This window comes from Hyperolius riggenbachi, chromosome 10 (genome assembly GCF_040937935.1).
Source record: "Hyperolius riggenbachi isolate aHypRig1 chromosome 10, aHypRig1.pri, whole genome shotgun sequence".
NCBI lineage: Eukaryota > Metazoa > Chordata > Amphibia > Anura > Hyperoliidae > Hyperolius > Hyperolius riggenbachi.
Genome location: NC_090655.1, coordinates 33,815,019 through 33,839,941, shown reverse-complemented (window position 1 = coordinate 33,839,941; position 24,923 = coordinate 33,815,019). Strand labels below are relative to the sequence as shown.

Sequence of the window (24,923 nt, the reverse complement as noted above, 5' to 3'; positions counted from 1 at the left end):
GTATTTGAAGTATACAGCGGCTTCCCTCGCTCTGCCATCAATGCTGCTGGACCACCCACCGCTGAACTACATGGCTGGCAGTCTTGAGTGCCGGGGATGGAGGGAGCCACCACAGAGGGGAACTTGTTGCAGCCCACAGGTCTGTGTGACAGGAGCACATCTCCCAGCTCCCACAGAGTGCCAGCAAACTGCAAGCAAGGGGGACAGCAGAGAGGCAGGTCAGTCACTCAGGGGGCTTTACATAGATAGAAATGCAGCCTTAATGGACCGGACTTTGTGCAGCAGTACACACACACACACACACTCACTCACTCACTCACTCTGTCTCTCTTCCCCCTCTCTCTACTCCTACCATCCATCCCTATATCTGTCTGTCTCTCTATCTCCCCATGCATCCATCCATCCCTATATATCTGTCTCTCTCTCTACTCCTCCCATCCATCCATCCATCCATCCATCCATATCTGTCTGTCTCTCTCTCTCTCTCCCCAAACATACATACATCCCTATAGCCCTGTCTCTCCCTCTCATATATGTCCCTAGATTATCTATTCCTATATCCTATCTATCTATCTATATATCTATCTATCTATCTATCTATCTATCTATCTATCCATCCATCCATCCATCCATCCATCCATCCATCCATCCATCCCTCTCTCTCACCCTCCCCCCCCCCCCTATGTTTTTCTCTCTCTCTTTTTCTCCCTCCTATCCCTCCCTCCCTATATCTGTCTCTCTCGTCCTCTCTCTTTCCTCCTCTCTGTCTCTCCCTCCTCTCTGTCTCTCCCTCCTCTCTGTCTCTCCCTCCCCTCTCTGTCTCTCCCTCCCCTCTCTGTCTCTCCCTCCCCTCTCTGTCTCTCCCTCCCCTCTCTGTCTCTCCCTCCCCTCTCTGTCTCTCCCTCCCCTCTCTGTCTCTCCCTCCCCTCTCTGTCTCTCCCTCCCCTCTCTGTCTCTCCCTCCCCTCTCTGTCTCTCCCTCCTCTCTCTGTCTCTCCCTCCTCTCTCTGTCTCTTCCTCCTCTCTCTGTCTCTCTCTCCTCTCTCTGTCTCTCTCTCCTCTCTCTGTCTCTCTCTCCTCTCTCTGTCTCTCTCTCCTCTCTCTGTCTCTCTCTCCTCTCTCTGTCTCTCTCCTCTCTCTCTGTCTCTCTCTCCTCTCTCTCTGTCTCTCTCTCCTCTCTCTCTGTCTCTCTTCTCTCTCTCTGTCTCTGTCCCCCTCTCTCTCTCTCTCTCTCTGTCTCTCTCTCTCCTCTCTCTCTGTCTCTCTCTCTCCTCTCTCTCTGTCTCTCTCTCTCTCCTCTCTCTCTGTCTCTCTCTCTCTCCTCTCTCCTCTCTCTCTGTCTCTCTCTCTCCTCTCTCTCTGTCTCTCTCTCTCCTCTCTCTCTGTCTCTCTCTCTCCTCTCTCTCTGTCTCTCTCCCTCCTCTCTCTCTGTCTCTCTCCCTCCTCTCTCTCTGTCTCTCTCCCTCCTCTCTCTCCCTCCTCTCTCTCTGTCTCTCTCCCTCCTCTCTCTCTGTCTCTCTCCCTCCTCTCTCTCTCTCTCCCTCCTCTCTTTCTGTCTCTCTCCCTCCTATCTCTGTCTCTCTCCCTCCTCTGTCTCTGTCTCTCTCCCTCCTCTCTCTGTCTCTGTCTCTCCCTCCTCTGTCTCTCTCTGTCTCTGTCTCTCTCTGTCTCTGTCTCTCCACTCTCTTTCCTCCTCCTCTCTCTCTTTCCTCCTCCTCTCTCTCTTTCCTCCTCTCTCTCTCTTTCCTCCTCTCTCTCTCTTTCCTCTCTCTCTCTCTCTTTCCTCTCTCTCTCTCTCTTTTCTCTCTCTCTCTCTCTTTTCTCTCTCTCTCTCTCTCTGTATGTCTCTCTCTCTCTCTGTATGTCTCTCTCTCTCTCTGTATGTCTCTCTCTCTCTCTCTCTCTCTCTCTCTCTGTATGTCTCTCTCTCTGTATCTCTCTCTCTCTCTCTCTCTCTGTATGTCTCTCTCTCTCTCTCTCTCTCTGTATGTCTCTCTCTCTCTCTGTATGTCTCTCTCTCTCTGTATGTCTCTCTCTCTCTGTATGTCTCTCTCCCCCCCCCCCCCCTCCCTCCCTCCCTCCATCCATCCCTATATCTGTCTCTCTCTCTCTCTCTCTCTCTCTCTCTCTCTCTCTCTCTCTCAATGTATATATATTTGTCTGTCTGTCCATCCCAATATTACCTATTGTGTGTGTGTGTGTGTGTGTGTGTGTGTGTGTGTGTGTGTGTGTGTGTGTGTGTGTGTGTGTGTGTGTGTGTGTGTGTGTGTGTGATGAGGGGGCACCATAATCAGGCTTCGCTCAGGGCGCTGTAAAACCTAAGGCCGGCCCTGATCAGTACTACACTACATTCTACTGTATATATAAATGATATGGACACATTCTCAACCTCCTCCTCTCTACATTCTATGTACTGCCTCCACTGATACATCCTCCTCCTCTATGCTCTACATTCTGTACACTGGACTTCTGATATTTCCTACTCTGCACTCTGCAGCCCAGTACTGATTTTAATGCTTTATCATTTTTTTTCCGCACACTACCTTCCATATATTCTTTGCAGATGCTGGCTGGGCCACTGCATACCACCAAACCTTCCTTGAGCAGATCACCACTTCCATTTATAGATTCCCATAGAAATAGCAACAAAAGTTGTTTAGGTGATATGCATGGTTCTGATCCAGTTCTATATCATGTAAAGACAAATAGAAAACGAGAGCCCCAATAGTGTATTATTGTTATTGCCTTATGGGAGAAACTGAAAGGAAAAATACTCACAGGTGTAGGTTGCGGACCTAGGCAACCACTGTTTTCGCAGACGGGGAATTTAGACCTGTCCCCGCTCAGGCTAAAAGGTCGCTCTCCGTAGATAGAAAAAGGTGTTCACACCCATCCAACCAGTGGATACAATCGTATTCAAAAAAAAGATCACAGAGGCGCCCCAAGATTAAAAACACAATACTTAAAATGTATCAAAATGGGGGTTGCTGGATGATACACCTCCCCAAAAATGACAAATCGCACTGATTCACATAAGGAAACAGCTTTATTCTTACTCCAAAATAATGTGGAGTAAGAATAAAGCTGTTTCCTTATGTGAATCAGTGCGATTTGTCATTTTTTGGGGAGGTGTACCATCCAGCACCCCCCATTTTGATACATTTTAAGTATTGTGTTTTAAATCTTGGGGCGCCTCTGAGATCTTTTTTTGAATACAGTTCTATATCATGCCTGGAGAAGAAGCTTAAGGTTTTGAAAGTTTGCAGAGAAATCTTGTACAGCAAATCAGGGATGAGCAGAAACGACGCCAGTGCGAATTTACGCATCGTAGTTCGCCTCTACGCATTGTAGATTGTAGGTGCAGTTTCAAAACTACGCTTACGAATTTACACATAGCGAAGTACCGCTTCGCGTAGCTTACGCCCACTATGCGTAGTTAACGTGTATTGCTTGGTGAACTACGAATGCGTTACTAGCGTCTAATTTTCAGCGTGCGATTGTATGCGTACAAATTTAAGGGGAATGTACGCATGGAAGAGTTCCTGGTAGGAATTATTGTGTAAAATGTTCTGCATGCGGGCATAAGCACCCGCATGCGTAATTGCGCATTTTAACGCGCATCCTACGAAACGCATACAAAGTGAATATTTGATTTTGTAGCTGTAGTTTGCGAAGCGTAATTGCGTAAAACTACGCGTAGTTCCAGCCTAGCGAAGTTGGCTGACTACGACCATCCCTACATCCAATCAGTAAAGGTATCACCTAAACAACTTTTGTTATGTGTTCGGATTCTCTCCTTGACTAATACTGGACCACACGCAACTAGACTCCTAAAATAAAACAAACAAAGAGGCATGTACATGGCATTCGTAAAATTTGGTAGGACAAATCCACAACGTGTTTCAGGGATAACTCACTTCCTCTGGTGTACCGTGCATTGAATCCTGCTACAGACCGATTCAAAACAAGTGATACAACAGAGATATTATTTACATTAATCAGCTATTAGTTGAGCCTGTAAATATCTATCTGCATAATGGGACAGCAATTTTAAGACATTTTAGATGCATTTTAAGTATAGATAATACAGTTTATACTTAAATGCAAGTCTAAAACATGCACTGTTGGGGTACTTGAGGACTACAAAAGAAGAAAAGTCCAGTGGCTCAAACTGTTAAACTCAGTCAGCACCAGGAAGTTGACCAGGCCACACCTGGATCCAGCAGAGGTGCATATATAGCCAAGCAAAGTAGAAAAGAAGACGGGTTCTCGACCTGAATTTGTGCAATTATAGCGATAGTTTTATTGTGCCTTAGCAGGCAAAAACACAACGTTTCGTACTTGAGGACCAGCCACAGGACGCCCATGAGGCGGAGAGTGAGGCAGGTCCCTCAGGGGGCGGACGTGGTGGAGGCGGTGCCCAACTGGCCATGGGGGGGGGGGCGAGCTGGAGGGTGGAGCAGCAGGCACAGCGGTGGGGGGGGGGGGGGGTCAGACACCACCTCCCTCACCTGAGGCTCCCCCATACGCGCTCCCCCTCCAGCTTGTTTGCCCAGCATTACGTTAAGAAAAGAGTGGGGAAGCAATTACTCACCACTTTCCAGTCCCAGTGTTGCGTTCCAGTCTAGAACCGGCCCTGTTGAAGACTAGTGATGAGCACAGATAATTCCCATAGACATAATTTTGCATCGAAATTCGCAATTAGAATGCAAAATCATAATGTGAAATTTTGGGAAAAATTGTAATTAATTTTGTCTATAATTGTAATTATTTGTAATTTTGCATATATTTTGTGCTGACTATAGCAAAGCCCCCATATATTCTATTGCCACCAAAATTGCTACATACGGTATGTTAAAGAGAACTCGAGGCAAGTATTTTATATCTTAAACGAATCATCAGCCAAAATTAAGAAAATAAGGTTTACTCACTTAGGGCTTTCTCCAGCCCTTTGCAGCCGACTGTCCCACGCCGACTGCTCCGCTCTCCTCCGCAGTAGTTCTGCGCATGTGCAGTGCGCTGCTGACCATGTGGCAATGCGCAGAAAGGGCGACCCTGTGGTCGGTCTCTGCACCGTGCGGGTAGCCCGGGACGGCGGCGGAAAGCAGAGCGATCAGCTTGGGACAGTCGGCTGCAAGTGGCTGGAAAAAGCCCCAGGTGAGTAAACCTCATTTTTTAAATTTTGGCTGATAACTCCTTTAAGAGAACGCAGAGGCATGTTCTGTGCATAATTACATGCCTCTGGGTCTCTGCATTGCCGCCTCTAGTCCCCCCTCCCGGGTCTGCTGTGCCCCCTGAAAAAAGCGCTAGGCTAACGACAATCGGCTTGTCGCCGGCCTTGTATTTACCTAGAGCCTGTCATCTGTATCGGCTACCTCACCTCTGTCCCCGCCGCTGCCCGCCTCCATGTGCTTCCTCCAATCGGAAGCTAAGCCACGACCCAGGAAGTACCTCCCAGGTCACGGATAATAGCTTCCGATTGGAGGAAGCACATGAAGGCGGACAGAGGTGGGGACAGAGGAGGGGGAGCCGATACAGAATGACAGGCTGCAGGTAAGTAAACGGCTAGCGGCAAGCAGATTGTTGCTAGCCCATCGCTTTTTTCTGGGGGCACAGCAGACCCCGGGGGGGGGGGGGGGGGGGGAGACTAGAGGCGGCAATGCAGAGACTCAGAGGCATGTCATTATGCACAGAACATGCCTCTGTTTTTTCTTAAGATTTAAAATTCCCGCCTGGGGTTCTCTTTAAGGAGAATAATAGTAACAAGTTAAAAAAAAAAATGTTTTGAAGAAAAATGTTTTTTTTAAACTGTCATTTTTCTGAGTTTAATAACCATTTTCCTTTGCATTTTTAAAATCAATTTTCTCAAACTACGTCTTTTTGAAAAAAAAAAAGACTTATACCCACTATTCTCTTTAAAGAGACACTGAAGTGGAAAAAAAAATTATGATATTATGATTTGTATGTGTAGTACAGCTAAGAAATAAAACATTAAGATCAGATACATCAGTCTAATTGTTTCCAGTACAGGAAGAGTTAAGAAACTCCAGTTGTTATCTCTATGCAAAAAAGCCATTAAGCTCTACGACTTTCAAAAGTCGTGGAGAGGGCTGTCTTCTGACTTTTATTATATCAACTGTTTTCTTTTTCTCTGCCAGAGGAGAGGTCCTTAGTTCACAGACTGCTCTGAAAGAATCATTTTGAATGCTGAGTGTTGTGTAATCTGCACATATTATAGAATGATGCAATGTTAGAAAAAACACCATATACCTGAAAATAAATATATGAGAATATTTTCTTTGCTGCTAATCTTCTAGTAATTATTCATAGTACACAACCAATTCATTATATCGTATTTTTTTTTCGCTTCAGTGTCTCTTTAAAAGGATCCTGAGCTGTGGTCTAAAATGGCCAAATAGACTTACCTGGGGCTTCCATTAGCCCCTCGTAGTCCGTGAGGTCCTCCGGGCACCCTCCAATCTTCCCACAGCTGCTCCATTAAAGCGGCGACTTCAGCCGAAGTCGTGCACCATGCGCGTTGCTGGGGGCATTCTGCGCGGTTCCTGAAAGAATGAACCAGGAGGGCACAGAACCCGCATGCCAATGTGTGCACAAGCAAGACGGGCGTGGGAAGGAGCTGCACAAGTACAGTTGTGCACGACTTCAGCTGAAGTCACCACTCTAACTGGGCCGCCGTGGGATGCCGGGGACCTCATGGACTACGAGGGGCTGGATGAAGCTCCAGGTAAATTCATTTTGGCCATTTTAGATCACTCTTTAGGGTCCATTGAACATATGCAGCAATTTTGGTGTTAACAAGCATGTATGCGTACTTTTGCAATTCACTACTAAAGTCGGCATGAAATTAGGTGAAAATTTTGTGAAAATGTACACAAAATTTTACAAATACCGGTAATTATAGGAAATCAATTGAATTTACATATTGTAATTACATATAGGTGGAGGTGCGAGAATTTACAGGAAATTTTATGTATTTGTAATTAGTTGATCCCGATCATCACTATTGAAGACTGTGGTTGGTGTGGTTGTTGTGGTCGGTGTATCAGTGCAGCGGGAGTACTGAAAGCCCTTTCAGGGAGGAGCCTGATGACTCCCTCAACAAATCTTTGCAACTTGCGTTTTTTATAGCTATCACTGCTTTATAAATGACGGGAATAATGTAAATGATAAGTTCCACTGGAAAGATGGTCAGTCATACAGAAGGTCCAATAGAATACGTTTATCATGCATATAAATTCTGCAGAACGAACACTTCTATTGTGTACAATGGTAGGTAGGAAACCCTAAGAAAAAAAAACACAGAGACACTGGGAGCCCAGATGGTGTAGTACATAGTTACATAGTTACATAGTTATTTGGGTTGAAAAAAGACATGCGTCCATCGAGTTCAACCAGAGAACAAAGTACAACACCAGCCTGCTCCCTCACATATCCCTGTTGATCCAGAGGAAGGCAAAAAACCCTTACAAGGCATGGTCCAATTAGCCCCAAAAGGGAAAAAAATTGCTTCCCGACTCCAGATGGCAATCAGATAAAATCCCTGGATCAACATCATTAGGCATTACATAGTAATTGTAGCTAGTGTTGGGCGAACACCTGGATGTTCGGGCCGAACATGGGCCAGATGTTCGGCATGTTCGGCCCGAACCCCGAACTCAATGCAAGTCAATGTGGACCCGAACATGCCGCAATACGGCCCCCCTATGGGGTCGCAGGCATAAGGGGGGAGCATGCCCCGATCGCGGGGGGGGTAGGAAATTCCCCCCACCCCCTCCGCTAGCGCTCCCCCCTCTGCCCGCTTCCCCATAAAAAAGTTGGCGTAAAGTTAAATAGTACCGGTGGTGGCTGCTGCAGTGGCTGGCTGGCAGTGGTGTGAGTGAGGAGGAGGAGTCCGAGTATGACGCGTTGAGGCCGGGCGGTTCAGCGGTAGTACCCTTGTGGTACTTCCGCCCTTTCTCTGACCTCATGTCCTCTACGTGATGACGCATACGAGGGTACGCGTGACGTCATCACGTAGAGGACTTGAGGTCAGAGAAAGGGCGGAAGTACCACAAGGGTACTACCGCTGAACTGCCCGCTGCCCGGCCTCAACGCGTCATACTCGGACTCCTCCTCCTCACTCACACCACTGCCAGCCAGCCACTGCAGCAGCCACCACCGGTACTATTTAACTTTACGCCAACTTTTTTATGGGGAAGCGGGCAGAGGGGGGAGCGCTAGCGGAGGGGGTGGGGGGAATTTCCGACCCCCCCCCCCCCCCCCCCCCCGCGATCGGGGCATGCTCCCCCCTTATGCCTGCGACCCCATAGGGGGGCCGTATTCGGCCGAACAGGGCTTTTTTCGGCTGAACAGGGGCCCTGTTCGGCCAGGCATTGAGCAGTTCGGGCGAACCCGAACAGTTTGGCCGAACACCATCAGGTGTTCGGCCGAACTCGAACATCACCCGAACAGGGTGATGTTCTGCAGAACCCGAACAGTGGCGAACACTGTTCGCCCAACACTAATTGTAGCCATGGATGTCTTTCAACGCAAGGAAAGCATCTAAGCCCCCTTTAAATGCAGGTATAGAGTTTGCCATAACGACTTCCTGTGGCAATGCATTCCACATCTTAATCGCTCTTACTGTAAAGAATCCTTTCCTAAATAAATGGCTAAAACATTTTTTCCTCCATGCGCAGATCATGTCCTCTAGTCCTTTGAGGAGGCCTAGGGACAAAAAGCTCATCCGCCAAACTTTTATATTGCCCTCTGATGTATTTATACATGTTAATTAGATCCCCTCTACGTTCAAGAGTTGTAGGGATGTTTAAAGGATACCAGAACTGAAAAAAATGATTGCTGCAGTGTGTGGGGGGTTAAAAGTACATACCATCCTCTCCTCCTGCCCCCTCCGTCTGCCGCTGTTAGTGTAATATACATGCCGGTGTCCCGGCGACTTGCTTGACCCCTCACCCGGACATACTGTGCCCTGTGTGCGCAGTATGTCCTCCCCTCTTCACTTCTGGCCGGCACATAGCGAACGGCTCAGAAGCACGCTGATGAATCTGATCCCTCTGTCTCCTCTGGGCTGTGTGTGCGCTCCACTACACCAAGCGTCACATGATTATCATGTGACGCTTGGTGTAGTGGAGCGCACACGCAGCTCAGAGGAGACAAAGGGATCAGCGTGCATCTGAGCCGCTCGCTATGCGCCGGCCAGAAGTGAAGAGGGAGGACACTCTGCGCACACAGGGCGCAGTATGTCCGGGTGAAAGATCAAGCAAGTTGCCGGGACACCGGCATGTATATTACACGGCATGTATATTAACGGCGGCAGACGGAGGGGGGCAGGAGGAGCGGATGGTATGTACTTTTAACACCCCACACACTGCAGCAATCATTTTTTTTTTTTTAAAGATTCTTTATTTTATTTTGAAGAAGAAAAAGCATTTTAAACAAAACAACAACAAGTGGTTCATCACAGTCTTGAACAAAATAAATACAGATAACAATAACGCTTAGTGGGGAGGGGCATTCCTAGCCACAGGTCAGATATAACATTCCAAACTATTGTGCACAACAGTTAAAATCCTAAGCCCAGGGGCCTATCCCTTCCCCCACTATTAACGCTTAAAGAGTAAAACTGTAGTGTTACCACTATTAAACGGAGTATATGAAGAGGGGTAAGGGGAAAGAAAGAAAGAGGGGGAAGGAAAGAAAACCAGAGGAAAGGAGAGAAATAGAATGGGTCCTCTGAAGACCAGATCCAGAGAACCCATTAGAGTGAAATAAAGAAGGAAAGATTTATAGTAAGATCCGCGCCGGGCCGAACCCAAATAGACCTCACATGATCTAGTAAAAAACTCAAGTTTATGAGGAAAAATGTGGAATCACCCCATTACGAAGGGGAAAATGTAAAATATTTATGTATCCTGGGGAATTTGTAGGTATTCTTCTGATTCTAGAAACATATCCCAGTGAATCCATGTACGTGAGAAGGCCTCGTCCCTATGGTGTAAGGTGTGGGTCAAAGACTCCATCTGATAGACAAACTTTATCTCATTGATCCATTCCCTTATTGAAGGCACAGATTGTGATTTCCAGTGGCGAGCAATAAGGACTCTTGCAGCTTGGATCAAATGGCGAGAAAGAGAGCGCTTGAATTTTTTAAAGGGTTTTGGGGTATTATGGAGCAAGTAGTATGAGGGATCTTCAATCGGATCTCCGTCTGTTAATGCAGCAATCATTTTTTTCACTTCTGGTATCCTTTAAGAAAAACATATCAGTATTCACAAAGGTGGGTTGCAAGATCAGCAACCATCAATTGCGCCTCAGAAGGATACTGCCTCCAAACGGGTACAGGTTGCACTCTGCAAAAATGAGCCTGGAGCCAAGGCCCGGGAAGTGCTTCCCTCAAGGAGGAGCGTGGTAGTGACAACACACGGTGGAGAGGTGCCCAAGAGTATAAGAATTCACTTACGGTACAGCGAGAAAAATAATTTGAGCACAAGACAACTCGTGGATCTCACGAAACGCATTGCCTTGTGCTCAATAAATGATTTTTCTTACTGTACCGTAAGTGAATTCTTGTCTGAGGTAAGCTACCTCAAGCGCTTTTTTATATTCAGCTTTTTTATACTCTTGGGCGCCTCTCCGCTATGTGTTGTCACTTCTATTGTATATATGCCAGATTTTGTATCCTCTAGAATTGTAATATTGGAGGATTGGCAAGGACGTGGAGAGGGGCCGTGCTCAACAATGGGGGTGGGCTGTAGATCAGTGAGGGAAGCCTCAGTTTGATTCTGAGGCTTCACTCTCTTTGGGTATGTATGCGATTTTGATCCCGAGCTTTGGGTTGGGATCACTTTAAGTTATCATGCATTTATTGGCATGTTTGTTTGGCAGGAAGAAAGCCAATGCGGCCGGGAATGTCTGCACCAGGATCTAGGAGACCATTGGCTAAATCAGCAGGTGTCCAATACCTTTGTCACATTCATGTATAGCGTACTGTAACGACGTATCTTTCTTCTACACTTTATGTACAGATTACACCAATATATATTTTCTTCCACACTCCACATTTTATATACAGATTCTGTGTATTTATTTAATGAAAGTGTATATATCCCCATCCTACACTCTCTGACTGTACCTACTGTCACAGAAGCCCTAGTGGTCAGACCGCAAATGGCCTTTCAAACGGCGCCAGCGCACGGATCGTGCGAACTCTGGTCGCAGTCAATGCGCAGGAACCGTTGGGAATTGGCCGCAGACCAACCAGAAGGGAGCCTGTGAGGTACGGTAATTACAACTTACACACTAGTTCAGGGTATAACTGCCACCACCTCTGTTACCATGGGACAGAGGAGCCCGCTGACTGTCTGTGCCTAGATCAAATAAAAACGGTTAAAACACGCTGTATTCTGTCTAGCCAACACCAAACAATAGTAGCGTCTCTTCAGAGACCTAGGATCAGTTTCTGTGTATGCTGAATAATAGGGTAGCTAGAACAACAACTGACGATAGAGTCGGTTTATTGAAAGCAATATAAATAATTAATATATACAGACAATTATTAAAATCAACAATTATTGAGACATTAATAGCCGGTATGAAAAATAAAAGAAAGGGGGGGGGGGGGGAAATACTTAGTTCCTGGAAAGATGTCCTTTTGTGGGAAGAATCATAAAGTTCTTGGTAAAATCATTTGTTTCAGCTCAAAGTTCAGAGTTCAGACCAGGTGGATGCCAGCATATCCTCAAGCTGGCACAGATGAGATCAAGATGGAGTTACAGGGTGGAGGACTCAGGGCCCGCCTGCCAGCCATGTGCTTTTGATGAAGCTGGTTTGGGGGTGTGGAAATGCCGGCCCCCTCTGAGTCACCCACCAATGACAGTTCATTCCCTCTGAGAGATTTTAGGGCTAAACTTATAAAATGCCGTAACTCATGAACGATACACGTTATATTTAGGGGGGTAACAGATTCATACTTGTCGTCTAATACAGATTAATATGACATCAGACATGGCTAGGGCAGCGGGTCCAGTTCTTAAGAAGGGTCATACCTCAATAACCGGACGGACTATCACAATGAGTTTCATATCTGCACGATGGCCAGATTTTACCGAACAAGACGATATGAATTTTATAGCTGTGCGAAGTATGGTTGCCATATAATCGTCAAGAAACCATACCCCACATGCATTCATATGTGGCCTGGTCGGAGCCGCTTCAGCTGGCTTTCTATTGCCCCCCTGTGGAGATTAGCTTCCTGAACTCAAGGGTTTGTTCCTGCTCATTAGCATATCAAAAGAGCCATCCTGCAGTTAAGCTGATGTCTTCTCTCTGCTGAGAAAAGACAGATGCTCCTACACAATCAATCTATTGATCTGAAGCGCAATCGATGCAGAGAATCGAGTGCAATCGCTCTTTCTTCACGGGCGGTTCCAGGACGCGTCTGCGGCCCCGCAACCGTCCGTGACACCTACCAATATGAGTCGCCAATATCCAGCACAGGCGGGAATTGCCTGATGCTGAATGTATTCTTGCTGGTGGCTTGAGAAGTCAAGCAATCAGCATAAAATTAACACTAACTTCCCTCCCCCTGCATGAAAGCTTCCAGACGCTTTGCTGCATCCTCTGTGCAAGGCTCTGATGCATCATGTGACCTGATGCAGGTCAGGTGACATGCTGGGGATCCGTACGGGAGCGCAGCTGGAGCTGCAGGACTGAAGAGTAGACCACCCCCTGGAGGATTCAGAAGTAGTTTCCGCTGCTCTGTACTTGATCGGAACGCCCCCATACTCCCCACACAGACATGCTAGTTAGTTCATGCTTGAGTTTCGGTTAACCAGCATCTTACTGTAAATCATGTACTACTTACTATTTCATACTCTACAGTTTATATACTGACTGTACTGATATATACCCCTCATCTTCTACACCTACATTTTGTATACTGTATCAACCTTTACACCTTCCTCCTACACTCTACACAATCTAAATACTGATTCTACTTATCTGTAAACGGACAGCACCAATGTAGCCTCCCCCTCTGCTTACATACATTGCATTTTGTACACTGACTAACCAAGATATCTTCCTCTTCCACACCTCTCTAAATACTGTATCGTGATCTATATCCTCCTCCTCTGCACTCTGTATACTCACTGTACTGATATATCTTCATCCTCTGCACTCTGTATACTCACTGTACTGATATGTCCTCCTCCTCTGCACTCTGTATACTCACTGTACTGATATATCCTCCTCCTCTGCACTCTGTATACTCACTGTACTGATATGTCCTCCTCCTCTGCACTCTGTATACTTACTGTACTGATATATCCTCCTCCTCTACACTCTGTATACTCACTGTACTGATATATCCTCCTCCTCTGCACTCTGTATACTTACTGTACTGATATATCTTCATCCTCTGCACTCTGTATAATCACTGTACTGATATGTCCTCCTCCTCTGCACTCTGTATACTTACTGTACTGATATATCCTCCTCCTCTGCACTCTGTATACTCACTGTACTGATGTATCCTCCTACTCCTGCACTCTGTATCCCCACTGTACTGATATATCCTTCTCCTCTGCACTCTGTATACTTACTGTACTGATATATCCTCCTCCACTGCACTCTGTATACTCACTGTACTGATATATTCTCCTCCTCTGCACTCTATATACTCACTGTACTGATATAGCCTCCTCCTCCTGCACTCTGTATACTCACTGTACTGATATACCCTCCTCCTCTGCACTCTATATACTCACTGTACTGATATATCCTCCTCCTCTGCGCTCTATATACTCACTGTACTGATATAGCCTCCTCCTCCTGCACTCTGTATACTCACTGTACTGATATATCCTCCTCCTCCTGCACTCTGTATACTCACTGTACTGATATATCCTCCTCCTCTCCACTATGTATACTCTCACTGTACTGATATATCCTCCTCCTCTACACTCTATATACTCACTGTACTGATATATCCTCCTCCTCCTCTGCACTCTATATACTCACTGTACTGATATAGCCTCCTCCTCCTGCACTCTGTGTACTCACTGTACTGATATATCCTCCTCCTCTGCACTATGTATACTCTCACTGTACTGATATATCCTTCTCCTCTGCACTCTGTATACTCACTGTACTGATATATCTTCATCCTCTGCACTCTGTATAATCACTGTACTGATATATCCTCCTCCTCTGCACACTGTATACTTACTGTACTGATATATCCTCCTCCTCTGCACTCTGTATACTCACTGTACTGTTATATTCTCCTCCTCTGCACTCTATATACTCACTGTACTGATATATCCTCCTCCTCCTGCACTCTGTATACTCACTGTACTGATGTATCCTCCTCCTCTGCACTCTGTATACTCACTGTACTGATATATCTTCATCATCTGCACTCTGTATAATCACTGTACTGATATATCCTCCTCCTCTGCACTCTGTATACTTACTGTACTGATATACCCTCCTCCTCCCGCACTTTGTATACTCACTGTACTGATGTATCCTCCTCCTCTGCACTCTGTATATTCACTGTACTGATATATCCTCTTCCTCTGCACTCTGTATACTCACTGTACTGATATATCCTCCTCCTCCCGCACTCTATATACTCACTGTACTGATGTATCCTCCTTCTCTGCACTCTATATACTCACTGTACTGATATATCCTCCTCCTCTGCACTCTATATACTCACTGTACTGATATAGCCTCCTCCTCTGCACTCTGTATACTCACTGTACTGATATATCCTCCTCCTCTGCACTCTGTATACTCACTGTACTGATATATCCTCCTCCTCTGCACTCTGTATACTCACTGTACTGATAGATCCTCCTCCTCTGCACCCTATATACTCACTGTACTGATGTCTCCTCCTCCTCTGCACTCTATATACTCACTGTACTGATAAATCCTCCTCCTCTGCACTCTATATACTCACTGTACTGATGTAGCCTCCTCCTCTGCACTCTATATACTCACTGTACTGATGCATCCTCCTCCTCTGCACTCTATACACTCACTGTACTAATATATCCTCCTCCTCTGCACTCTGTATACTCACTGTACTGATAGATCCTCCTCCTCTGCACCCTATATACTCACTGTACTGATGTCTCCTCCTCCTCTGCACTCTATATACTCACTGTACTGATATATCCTCCTCCTCTGCACTCTATATACTCACTGTACTGATATATCCTCCACCTCTGCACTCTATATACTCACTGTACTGATATATCATCCTCCTCTGCACTCTATATACTCACTGTACTGATATATCCTACTACTCCTGCACTCTGTATACTCACTGTACTGATATGTTAATTTTTTTGTAAATACAAAAAATGTCTTCCTGCTCATCCTCTGCACTCTGTTTCCCTTTCCTGCTTATCCTCTGCACTCTCTTTGTTTCCCTTTTCATGCTTATCCTCTGTACTATGTTGCCTCTTCCTGCCTCAGCTGCACTCAGTTTCCCTTTTTTTCTGCTCATCCTCTGCACTCTTTCCTGCACATCCTCTGCACTCTGTTTCTTTTCTCTTCCTGCTTATTCTCTTCCCTGGGTTTTCATTTTTCCTGCTCATCATCTGCACTCTGTTTCCTCTTCTTGCTTATCCTCTGAGCAGGAAGCGAAAAGCGTGCAAAGGATGAGCAGGAAGAGGAAACAGATTTCAGAGGATTAGCAGGAAGTGGAAAGAGTGCAATCTGTTTCCTCTTCCTGCTCACCCACTGCACTCTGTATCATCTTCCTGTTCATCATCTGCACTCTGTCACAGAAATGGAACTAATAAATACTTTTCTTGCTCCTGATCCTTTTGTACAGCGGCTGCTCACCTGCAGGTTTCTGAATTACCAGATGAAGCCATGGAAGGGTCAGAAGAATCAAATCCCTCTGAACAGGAAGTGCGGTCTTACTTTCCTGAGACCTGGATTTGGGACATGCAACCAATACCGTGAGACTCTCTCATGTGTTAATATTGTATACAATTACAGAACCTTTGTCTATATGGTTACAGTTGAAGCAGACCTGAAGTGAAAACCTAACAAAATAAGCTATAGCATCTGTTGGAGTAATCCCAAACTCAGCTTACCTGGTGTCCCGTATTATTGCTTTAGATTTAAAGGTTAAAAACCTAGGTTTGAAGAGTGAGGCAGTCATTGATATGACTGCTGCTTATCCAGCTCACACACACAGAAATGATGACCGCTGTCCTGATATCAGGAGTGTTTGCACAGCCTGACAGTAGTCTTATGACTTCTTAGAGAAAGTGCTGCAGTCCACTGACTGCAGAAAGACACTTTCGGCAGTCAATAGACTGGTACTTTATGAAGGATAAACAGTATTTGAAAGGTATAAATTACAAATACTATTCATAGTCAGTGCCCAATCCAAGAAACTCTTTGTAAAACAGTGGTCAAAAGTTCAGTTTAAATGAGTTAGATTCAGGTCAGAGTCATACATTCTGTCTACCCCTTCCTCCTTGACTGAACTTCAACCATTGGTCAATTCTGAGTCTATAGTCTTAAGTTGCTAGTGACAGAATTAGAGGGCACTGGTGTTGTGACAACTGCTAAGTAACCAATACTCAACTAGTTTTGTGGGTCAATGTTCACTTTCTTGGGAGAAATTATGCCTAGCCTACCGATTTTAAAAGTGAAGTCGAGGTGAGAATGATTTGGAGGCGCCCATATTTGTTTCCTTTTGAGCAATACCAGTTGCCTGGCTATCCTGCTGGTCCTCTGCCTCTAATACTTTGCTATAGACCCTAAACAAGCATGTAGCAGATCAGGAGTTTCTGACATTGTCATATCCTACAAGACAGGGCCGGCGCTACCATAGAGGCAAAGGGGGCATTTGCCCCGGGGCCCTGACCTCTGCTGAGGCCCCTGCAGCATTGACCCTGCTCCATTCTGCTGGGTCATAGAGTGGGAGGGAGACAGCGTAGCTCAGAGTGTAGTTGCTGCCCGTCCGCTCACCCGCCGGGACTAATAGGTATTTATGGCTGCTTGCAGGGCCCTGGGGAGCAGAGGGGTAATAGCGGGGGGAAGGGAAGCTTTGCGCTGTGGGACCTCAATGCTATAGTTTGCCACAGGGCCCCTTAAACCGGCCCTGCTACAAGATTAGCTGCATGCTTGTTACTGCAGCCAAATAGATCAGCAGGGCAGCCAGGTAACTAGTATTGTTTAAAAGGGAAATAAATATGGCAGCCTCCATATTACTCTCACCTCGGGTTCACTTTAAATGTCTGAGTTTTTTATATGTATTTTATCTTAAAATAAAATGTGAATTTTAAGGTATTCACTTATTTTATTATTGAAGATTTCCATCTTTTTTTGGAATAAGCATCATATTTCCACTGGCCATTTTTCATTTTGTTTTGATATTAGGAAGGGGATGTGGAATTAATTTTTTACTATATTCATGTACAAATGACAGTGTTTGTCCACGGTAAAATCTTTCCTCACCATGATTTACATTGTAAAAATGTATCACAGGTGGTGATATCTTTAGTCTTGGTCGGTGCATCTCTGTGGAATGTTTGTTCCTGATTATATCAAACCCAGAGAAAATGCCTCTGGTCTCCTAGAATACTCTTGGAGAAGAATTCCAGATTGCAAAATAGCCTACGCTAAACATCACTGGGAGGGCGTGGCTACATACCAATAGTCAGCAATATGTAGCTATAGGAAGTGTATCTGATTCTGAAACCAGGAAAACGACTGTACTGCACATCACTACAGGGCCTCTTTAAGATGATGAGCAATTTAAAGACATTCTATTTGTGTTTTGTAGCCCTTCAGGTTCTGCTGAGATCATGGTTCCTGTGCCAGATGCTATTACTGAGTGGAGTTCCCAGATGATTTGTGTTGGGCCTCGCAGTTTGGGCATGACTTCCACCAATCTCCGGGTTTTCCAGCCTTTCTTTGTTGAACTGGAATTGCCCTATTCTGTGAAACGGGGTGAAACCTTGCAGCTCAAAGCCTCCGTGTTCAACTACATGAATAAGAATATGATGGTATGGTCCATTTTTCACCTTGACTTACAGCTATCACAACACAACCCGTAGCTTACAGAGAATTTTCAATTTCAAAATTGCAACTCATGAAGAATTTCTAAAAACTGTCAAAAAAAAAGAAATCAAATTGCATGTCTTTGCTGCCTTGGCAACTGTATTCTTTGAACTGCTAAGACCTTGTGAACTCAAAGTTGACTCAAGCTAAAGTTTGTGTCAAAAAGGAAATGCTTATCTAAGGAGAGCGGTGCCTCTGGGTCCTGTAGAGGCATCCTCTGGTCCCCCGCTGATGCTCGTGGACCCCACAAAAATTTCCAACAAGAGCTTGTCAAAATTCTGATCGGGTGTATGGCCATACCTGCACAGAAAACCAGATCCGCTCGTGCTCGGCCCCCGATCAGCTGGAGGCTCCTGGCAAGCAGTGGCAGGAGTCCGGAGGTACCAGGAAGTATTAATAGGATCCAGAGGCTTCCCTGTTCTTAGGCAAGTATTTCATTTTTGAACTGAGCTTTGTCTTGGGTTTACTTGAATTGCTCATGCAGCAAGATCGGCATTACTGGACAGTCTCAAAGAAGAAAGTTTCGGGTAAATTCACAAAACTTCTCTTATAAAATCTCTCTCCGTGGCCCATATTCAAGAAACTTTCCGAACGTTTTCTCTCAGGTTGTCATTAGAACATACTTGAAACAAGTTTGAAATAACTTTTACCCAATTGTTAGTCCTTTTTGAAGTGGCAAAGTGATACAAAGATATTTGTAGAAACAATATCTCTTGGGAGAAAACGCAGGTGAAAAATATAGTATCATATGGACAGGGCTCCTATTCAATTAACTTTTTTCCTGAGTTCTCTCCAAGGTAATATGACTTTTAAGCCACCCCCTAGCAATAATAATAATAATAATTTTGACAATATTTTTCACCTACTTTTTGGTACTTTTTCAATTGCAGAGTTCTGAAAAACAATTTTTAATCGAAGATAAAAATGATCACTTAGGAAAAAACTTATGGAGAAAAAGTTAATTGCATATGGGCCCTGAACTGTTTTTCCTCTCTTAAAGCCCTACTCTGCCCTGATTCAAATAACCTTCCTCGAAGGAGATGTTTTTTTTTTATTCATCTAATCTAAAAAACATAATTTCAGGGAACCTAAACAAATCGTAGACTAAAAAAAGCTATGCTTTTGTTTCTTCGGCACAACCTATTTTTTTTTAAATACTTCTTTGGGCTGAAAATTAATTTCATGACTGGTCTCTCCTTAAAATGCAAGTTTTCATTCTAATTGGAAAAACAAACCAATTGATGCAGCAGTACACACCTTCAACCTCTGACCAATTTTAGTTTACCTACACGATCTTCTCACAGTATTCAAAATCAGTTGACCCTCGTGCTACATGGAGGTGGTAAATCAAAATTGAAGGTGCATTCCAGACTTAGGGCTCGATTCACAAAGCGGTGCTAACCCAGTTAGAGACTTTAGGCATGATAACCATTGCACCACGCTGGTGAAAAGCCAGTTTAGGCGTGATAAGTTTAGGCGTGATAAGTTTAGGTGTGATAAGTTTAGGTGTGATAAGTTTAGGCATGATAAGTTTAGATAAGTGTAGATAGCATGCAAAGTCCCGCACGCAAAGCAGCACCATTAAACTTTATGCGAAGTGCACCAGACTTTGCTAGCGCAAAACTTTTGATCAGCTGTGCACTGCGGTGCTAACCCAGTTGGCGCTTAAACTTATCACGCCTAAACTTATCACGCCTAAACTTATCACGCCTAAAGTTATCATGCCTAAACTGAGTTTAGGCGTGATAAAGAGCTTTTCACCAGCGTGCTAACTGTTAGCACCGCTTTGTGAATCAGGCCCTTAGAGAGAAGCTGAAAGCATTGAGTTTTTCTAAACAAAAGTGTAATTTCTCTTTAAGAGACACAAGGCTTTTCATATATCACTGCAGATAAGTGCCTCCAACTATACACACACTCATTTTCTTTAAAAACATAAAAAAATAAAAAATGGGCCAAATCTGGTGACCACGCCAGTAGTGAAAAGGTCTGTCCACCAAAAATAAATACTTTCAAAGAATGTGGCCAGCCAGCAGGGCCGGATTTAGGCCAAGGCCACCTAGGCCATGGCCTGGGGCACCACAGAAAGGAAGGGGCACCAAAGCAGCAGGCTAAACTGGTGCAGAATGTGCAGGCTTGCAAATGCTGCAATGCAGGGAGATCAGGCGAGTGCCGGACTGCGTTACTCTGCTGCTAGCCGCCTTTGCAGCAGCGACCTTGCTCTCTGTGCATGCTTGCATTGTGGCCAGCAGCTATGGACTTGGGCAGCATTGGAGACGGAAAGGAAGAGGAAGCTTCTGTACTGGAGACGAGCAAAGAAATGAGTGACACAGATTGCTGTTGCGGTGTGAAGGTGAGCTGGCTAGCTATACTGAAAGGGGGGGGGGGGAGGAGGGATTAAGGGAGTCATCTGGCTACCTATACTAGAGGGAAAGGGTTGGAGGAGTCATCTGCCTATCTATACTGGGGGGAGGGTCATCCGGCTACCTATACTAGAGGGAAGGGGGAGGGGTCATCTCGCTACCTATACTGAAGGAGGCGGCTGGTGACAGTGGTTTAGGACGGTAAAGAGTACAAATCCGGCCCTACCTGCCAGAATTGGTTATCTTCAATATAATATGATCTCAGTAGCTACATCAGTCCACCTGCCTTGATGCTTACAATTTTTCTACACTACTTGATATTTTGGTTGTTCATCCAGAAGTTGGCTGTTCTCATTTGCATTGTATTGTTCATGTTATAAAATAGTAATTCGGGGGAGGAACTGGAATTACCATGTAATGGGGTTGGCAGATCTATGCAGATCTAGAAAATAAAGCTTGTCGGTCTTATCACAGGACACCCATAGACATGGAAATCTCTAGATACTCTCCTAAAACAAACCTGAAACTCTGGTCCACAAAGCCATCAAATTTGGCCCGCAAGTGGTTTCCTCAATCTACCTTATGTTTGGCCCCCTCTAGATTACCAGGGAAGCTATATTGGGGATGAAGCCATAATCATCAGGGAAGCCTTAAAGCGGATCCGAGATGAAAAACTAACTATAACAAGTAACTTGTCTATATATCTTATATAAAGTTTAGATTCGTTTACACAGCAAATCTAGCTGCAATCAGCTTTAATAGAAAATTATTATTTCTTCCTGTGATACAATGACAGCAGCCATGTTGTTTGTAAACATTACACAGAGGCAGGCTTATCTGTATCTTGAGCAAAAAACCTAATCCCCCCTCCTCCTCCCTTCTGCCTCTGAAATCTCTGGCTAGTAATACCTCCCCCTCCTCCTGCCCAGACTAAGCTCCCATGAGCCCTTGCTACTGTCAGAAAGTGCCTTGGCTCTCTGAAAACCTGTGGGTGTGGCTTGTTTAGTTTATAGTTAATTTGAGTATTAAAACAAAAAAGTATTTGGCTTAAAGAATGCCCTATAAACTATAGGAATGGAACACAATTATGCAATGAGTAAAAGTTCATCTCGGATCCACTTTAAGGGGAGGGAGTAGGAAAAGCACTAGAAACCATGAAACTGAAACTGTATGGGGGAGGGAGGGGGTGCCATTAGACACCAGGGAACTGTATGAGGGATGAGCCACTGGACACCAGGGGACCGTAGAGGGGAGGGTGGGAGGACCACTAAACAGGGAACTGTATTGGAGGGCGGGGGTGGGCACTGAAACATCAGGACACTTTGTAAGGGAAGGAGGTGGCCACTAGGCATTGAGGTTTGCCCGTGACTTGGTCCCAGTGTTCAATTTCATCCCACTTTGTTTTTGAGTTTGACACCCCTGTCCTAAATCCTTTTCTGAATGGATGGACTCTAAACTGCTCACTTATACAGCTTCAGATTTTTTTTTGCTTCCAGCTAACTTGTCATTTGGCACATTTCTATGTTTGGTTGATTGCTTTGAGGACATCATCATAGACATAGAAAGACTATTAATATTTCCAGAAGGTCCATAAAGGGGAAATTTAGCCTATAGAGTCAGTCTGCAGTCCACAAGCAGCAGAGATCTTACTAGTCCACCGCAAAAAAAAAGCAATCAAGAGTTAAAATCCGGCAGAAAACATCACTGCAGCTGAGCAAGATCCCTTATTGTTCATTTCAATTTTTGTAGGTATCTCACTCCATTATTTACGTTTTCTCAGATTCGGACCTCTTTACCTGCTTCTGACCAGTTCCTTGTGAACAGCCCTGAAAGTATGAAATTCTGCCTGAGTGGGGGCCAGAAGAAGACTGTATCCTGGAAGGTGACACCTACTATGCTAGGTAAGCAAAATGTATGTACACCACCCAATGTCGTAGGAACCCCTATAGGAACCGTGGCAAATGCTAGGGGCACTGTTGCCCCTCAGTCTGAGTCACTTCAAGGGCCACTGCTGCCCTCCCCTCCCATGGTGCGCTGGTAATTTACCCAGCCTTTGTGTGCCTTTGTGGCCAACAAAAGGACATGCCTGAACTATGTTGCTCTATACTGTATACCTCCAGACAGGTCAGTTGTCAATGCTGGAAGTGTCAGGGGCAGCTGGGAGCCTGGCCAGTGACACTACAAATGGGGGCATTATAATTGGGGCAATATAACTCAGTACATGTTAATGGGGGAATGTGTCCTGGGGGCTCGATAGCTGGGGACATAAGAGGCGGGGGACTGTAATTGTAGGCCTTGTAGGAGACTTAAAGAGACACTGAAGCGAAAAAAAATATATGATCTCATGAATTGGTTGTGTACTATGAATAATTACTAGAAGATTAGCAGCAAAGAAAATATTCTCATATTTTTATTTTCAAGTATATAGTGTTTTTTCTAACATTGCATCATTCTCTAATATGTGCAGATTACACAACACTCAGCATTCAAAATGATTCTTTCAGAGCAGTCTGTGAACTAATGACCTCTCCTCTGGCAGAGGAAAAGTAAAACATTAACTAACAGTTGAGATAATAAAAGTCAGAAAACAGCCCTCTCCACGACTTTGAAAGTCGTAGAGCTTAATGGCTTTTTTGTATAGAGATAACAACTGGAGTTTCTTAAATCTTCCTGTGCTGGAAACAATTAGACTGATGTATCTGATGTTAATGTTTTATTTCTTAGCTGTACTACACATACAAATCATAATATCAGAATTTTTTTTCCGCTTCATTGTCTCTTTAATGAGTGGGCACTCTAACTCTGGACATGGTAATGAAGGAAGATTTCATCAGGGCTTTAAAATTATGGTGTTGATAGTGTGTGTGTGGGTGGAGAGGTTAAGTGATTACTGATATAGGGGATATGCAAGAAATAAATATTTTACTATGGCAGGTTGTATAATCTATCGGGACACTGCTATAATGTTGGTACATGCTCTTATTATGTCCCGTTTGGACTATTGTAATATATTGTTTTGTGGACTACCAACGTACAGACTGGCAACACTCCAATCTGTACTGAACTTAGCTGCTCGTCTCATTCATCTTTCTTCTCGTTCTTCCTCTGCTGCTCCTCTCTTGTTAATTGGAAGCCAATGAAGAGCTTGACCGAGCATCCAGTTCAAACTCTTAACCCAAACTTACAAAGCTCTCCACAGTCTCTCTCTCCTGTGTACATCTCCTCACTAGTTTCCAGTCAGGTTAGTCTATGGCGACGCAGGGATTGTTAAATGACCGACACGACGTTGGGGCGCGCATGTGCAGAAGCATATTTTTTATAATCAGCTTCCTTGCACTTCCGCATACCATGACCGCAAGCGCACGTCACTTCCTGCTTGGACGAATGCTAGAGGGGGAATACCGCGTAGTAACGCAGTATTCCCCGAAGGCCTGGTTTTGGCAATGCGGCGAGTCTGCCGCACCGCCAGGTTGCAGTTTGAAACCGGCCTTAATGCTGTAAATAATCTTTTAGGTCAAAGAGGAAATGCTGAATTTCAGACCACTTTAATGATAAAGTGGAGTCGGTACCTGATAGTTATTTACCTGGGGAAGGAAGGCGGTGGAGGATGGAATGCATGAAATAGAGCCCAGTGACTTGCCTCTGCCCTTTCTAGATTCCCTTTTTCCTGCTGTAGGGTTGATTTTGTGTTTATATGTACTGTATATGAACTACATGCAGATCTTTTCTTTTAGGCCAGATGAATGTCACAGTCATCTCTGAAGCGGTGAAGAACCATGCCATTTGCGATGGCCAGAAAACTGTAGTCCCAGAAAAAGGTGCTAGAGACGCTATGGTCAAGTCTTTACGGGTTGAGGTAAGTACTGCCAAGACGAGGCCTTGCAATCTTCCTACTGTCATGTGTGCTTAAAGGGCACCTGAAGTGAGAGGGATATGGAGGCTGCCATATTTATTTTCTCTTAAACAATACCAATTGCCTGGCAGTCCTGCTGATCTTTCATGTATCAGTAGTGTCTGATTCACACACCTGAAAAAAGCATGCAGCAAATCCAGTCAACCTTTAGTCAGAAACCAGGGCTGGATCTTGGGTACATTGGGGCCTTCGGGCAAAATTAACATACCGGAAGACTTGTCAGCAAGCTTGGCTGCTTCTTGATAATGCAAGTTTCTGCAATCTATACCTTTTTAGTATGATGCTGCTAGCAGAAGACATCACATTCTTCCTTTTACAAGCATTTCTAATCTAAATTGAACACCTGATCTCTAAGAGGGAACAATCAATTAGTGCACCATTTTCTTTGAACAATTTCTTCCAGTTCTGACTAGATCTAGTCAGACTTGCCTTTCCAGAAGCTAAAGCTTTAGGGCCCATGTTCACTAGATCAGCGGCTGTCAGTTATTATAACTGAAAGGATAACTGATGTGCATAGTCATGTCAATTTTC

General features: G+C 44.8%; 1 protein-coding gene across 8 annotated transcripts in view; it reads left to right on the top strand.

Annotated features, from left to right (window-relative positions):
• The window catches only part of LOC137533846 (alpha-2-macroglobulin-like protein 1), a 220,453-nt gene that overhangs the window by 110,591 nt on the left and 84,939 nt on the right, over positions 1-24,923 (top strand). For 7 of the 8 annotated variants that reach the window (XM_068255096.1, XM_068255097.1, XM_068255095.1 and 4 more), the window contains exons 20-23: positions 15,871-16,000; positions 17,842-18,064; positions 22,260-22,380; positions 24,214-24,335. In XM_068255096.1, the coding sequence (XP_068111197.1) occupies positions 15,871-16,000; positions 17,842-18,064; positions 22,260-22,380; positions 24,214-24,335 (596 nt within the window). Of the gene's footprint in view, positions 1-10,904; positions 10,971-15,870; positions 16,001-17,841; positions 18,065-22,259; positions 22,381-24,213; positions 24,336-24,923 lie in introns of all 8 variants that reach the window. The other variant, XM_068255094.1, reaches the window with a different exon arrangement.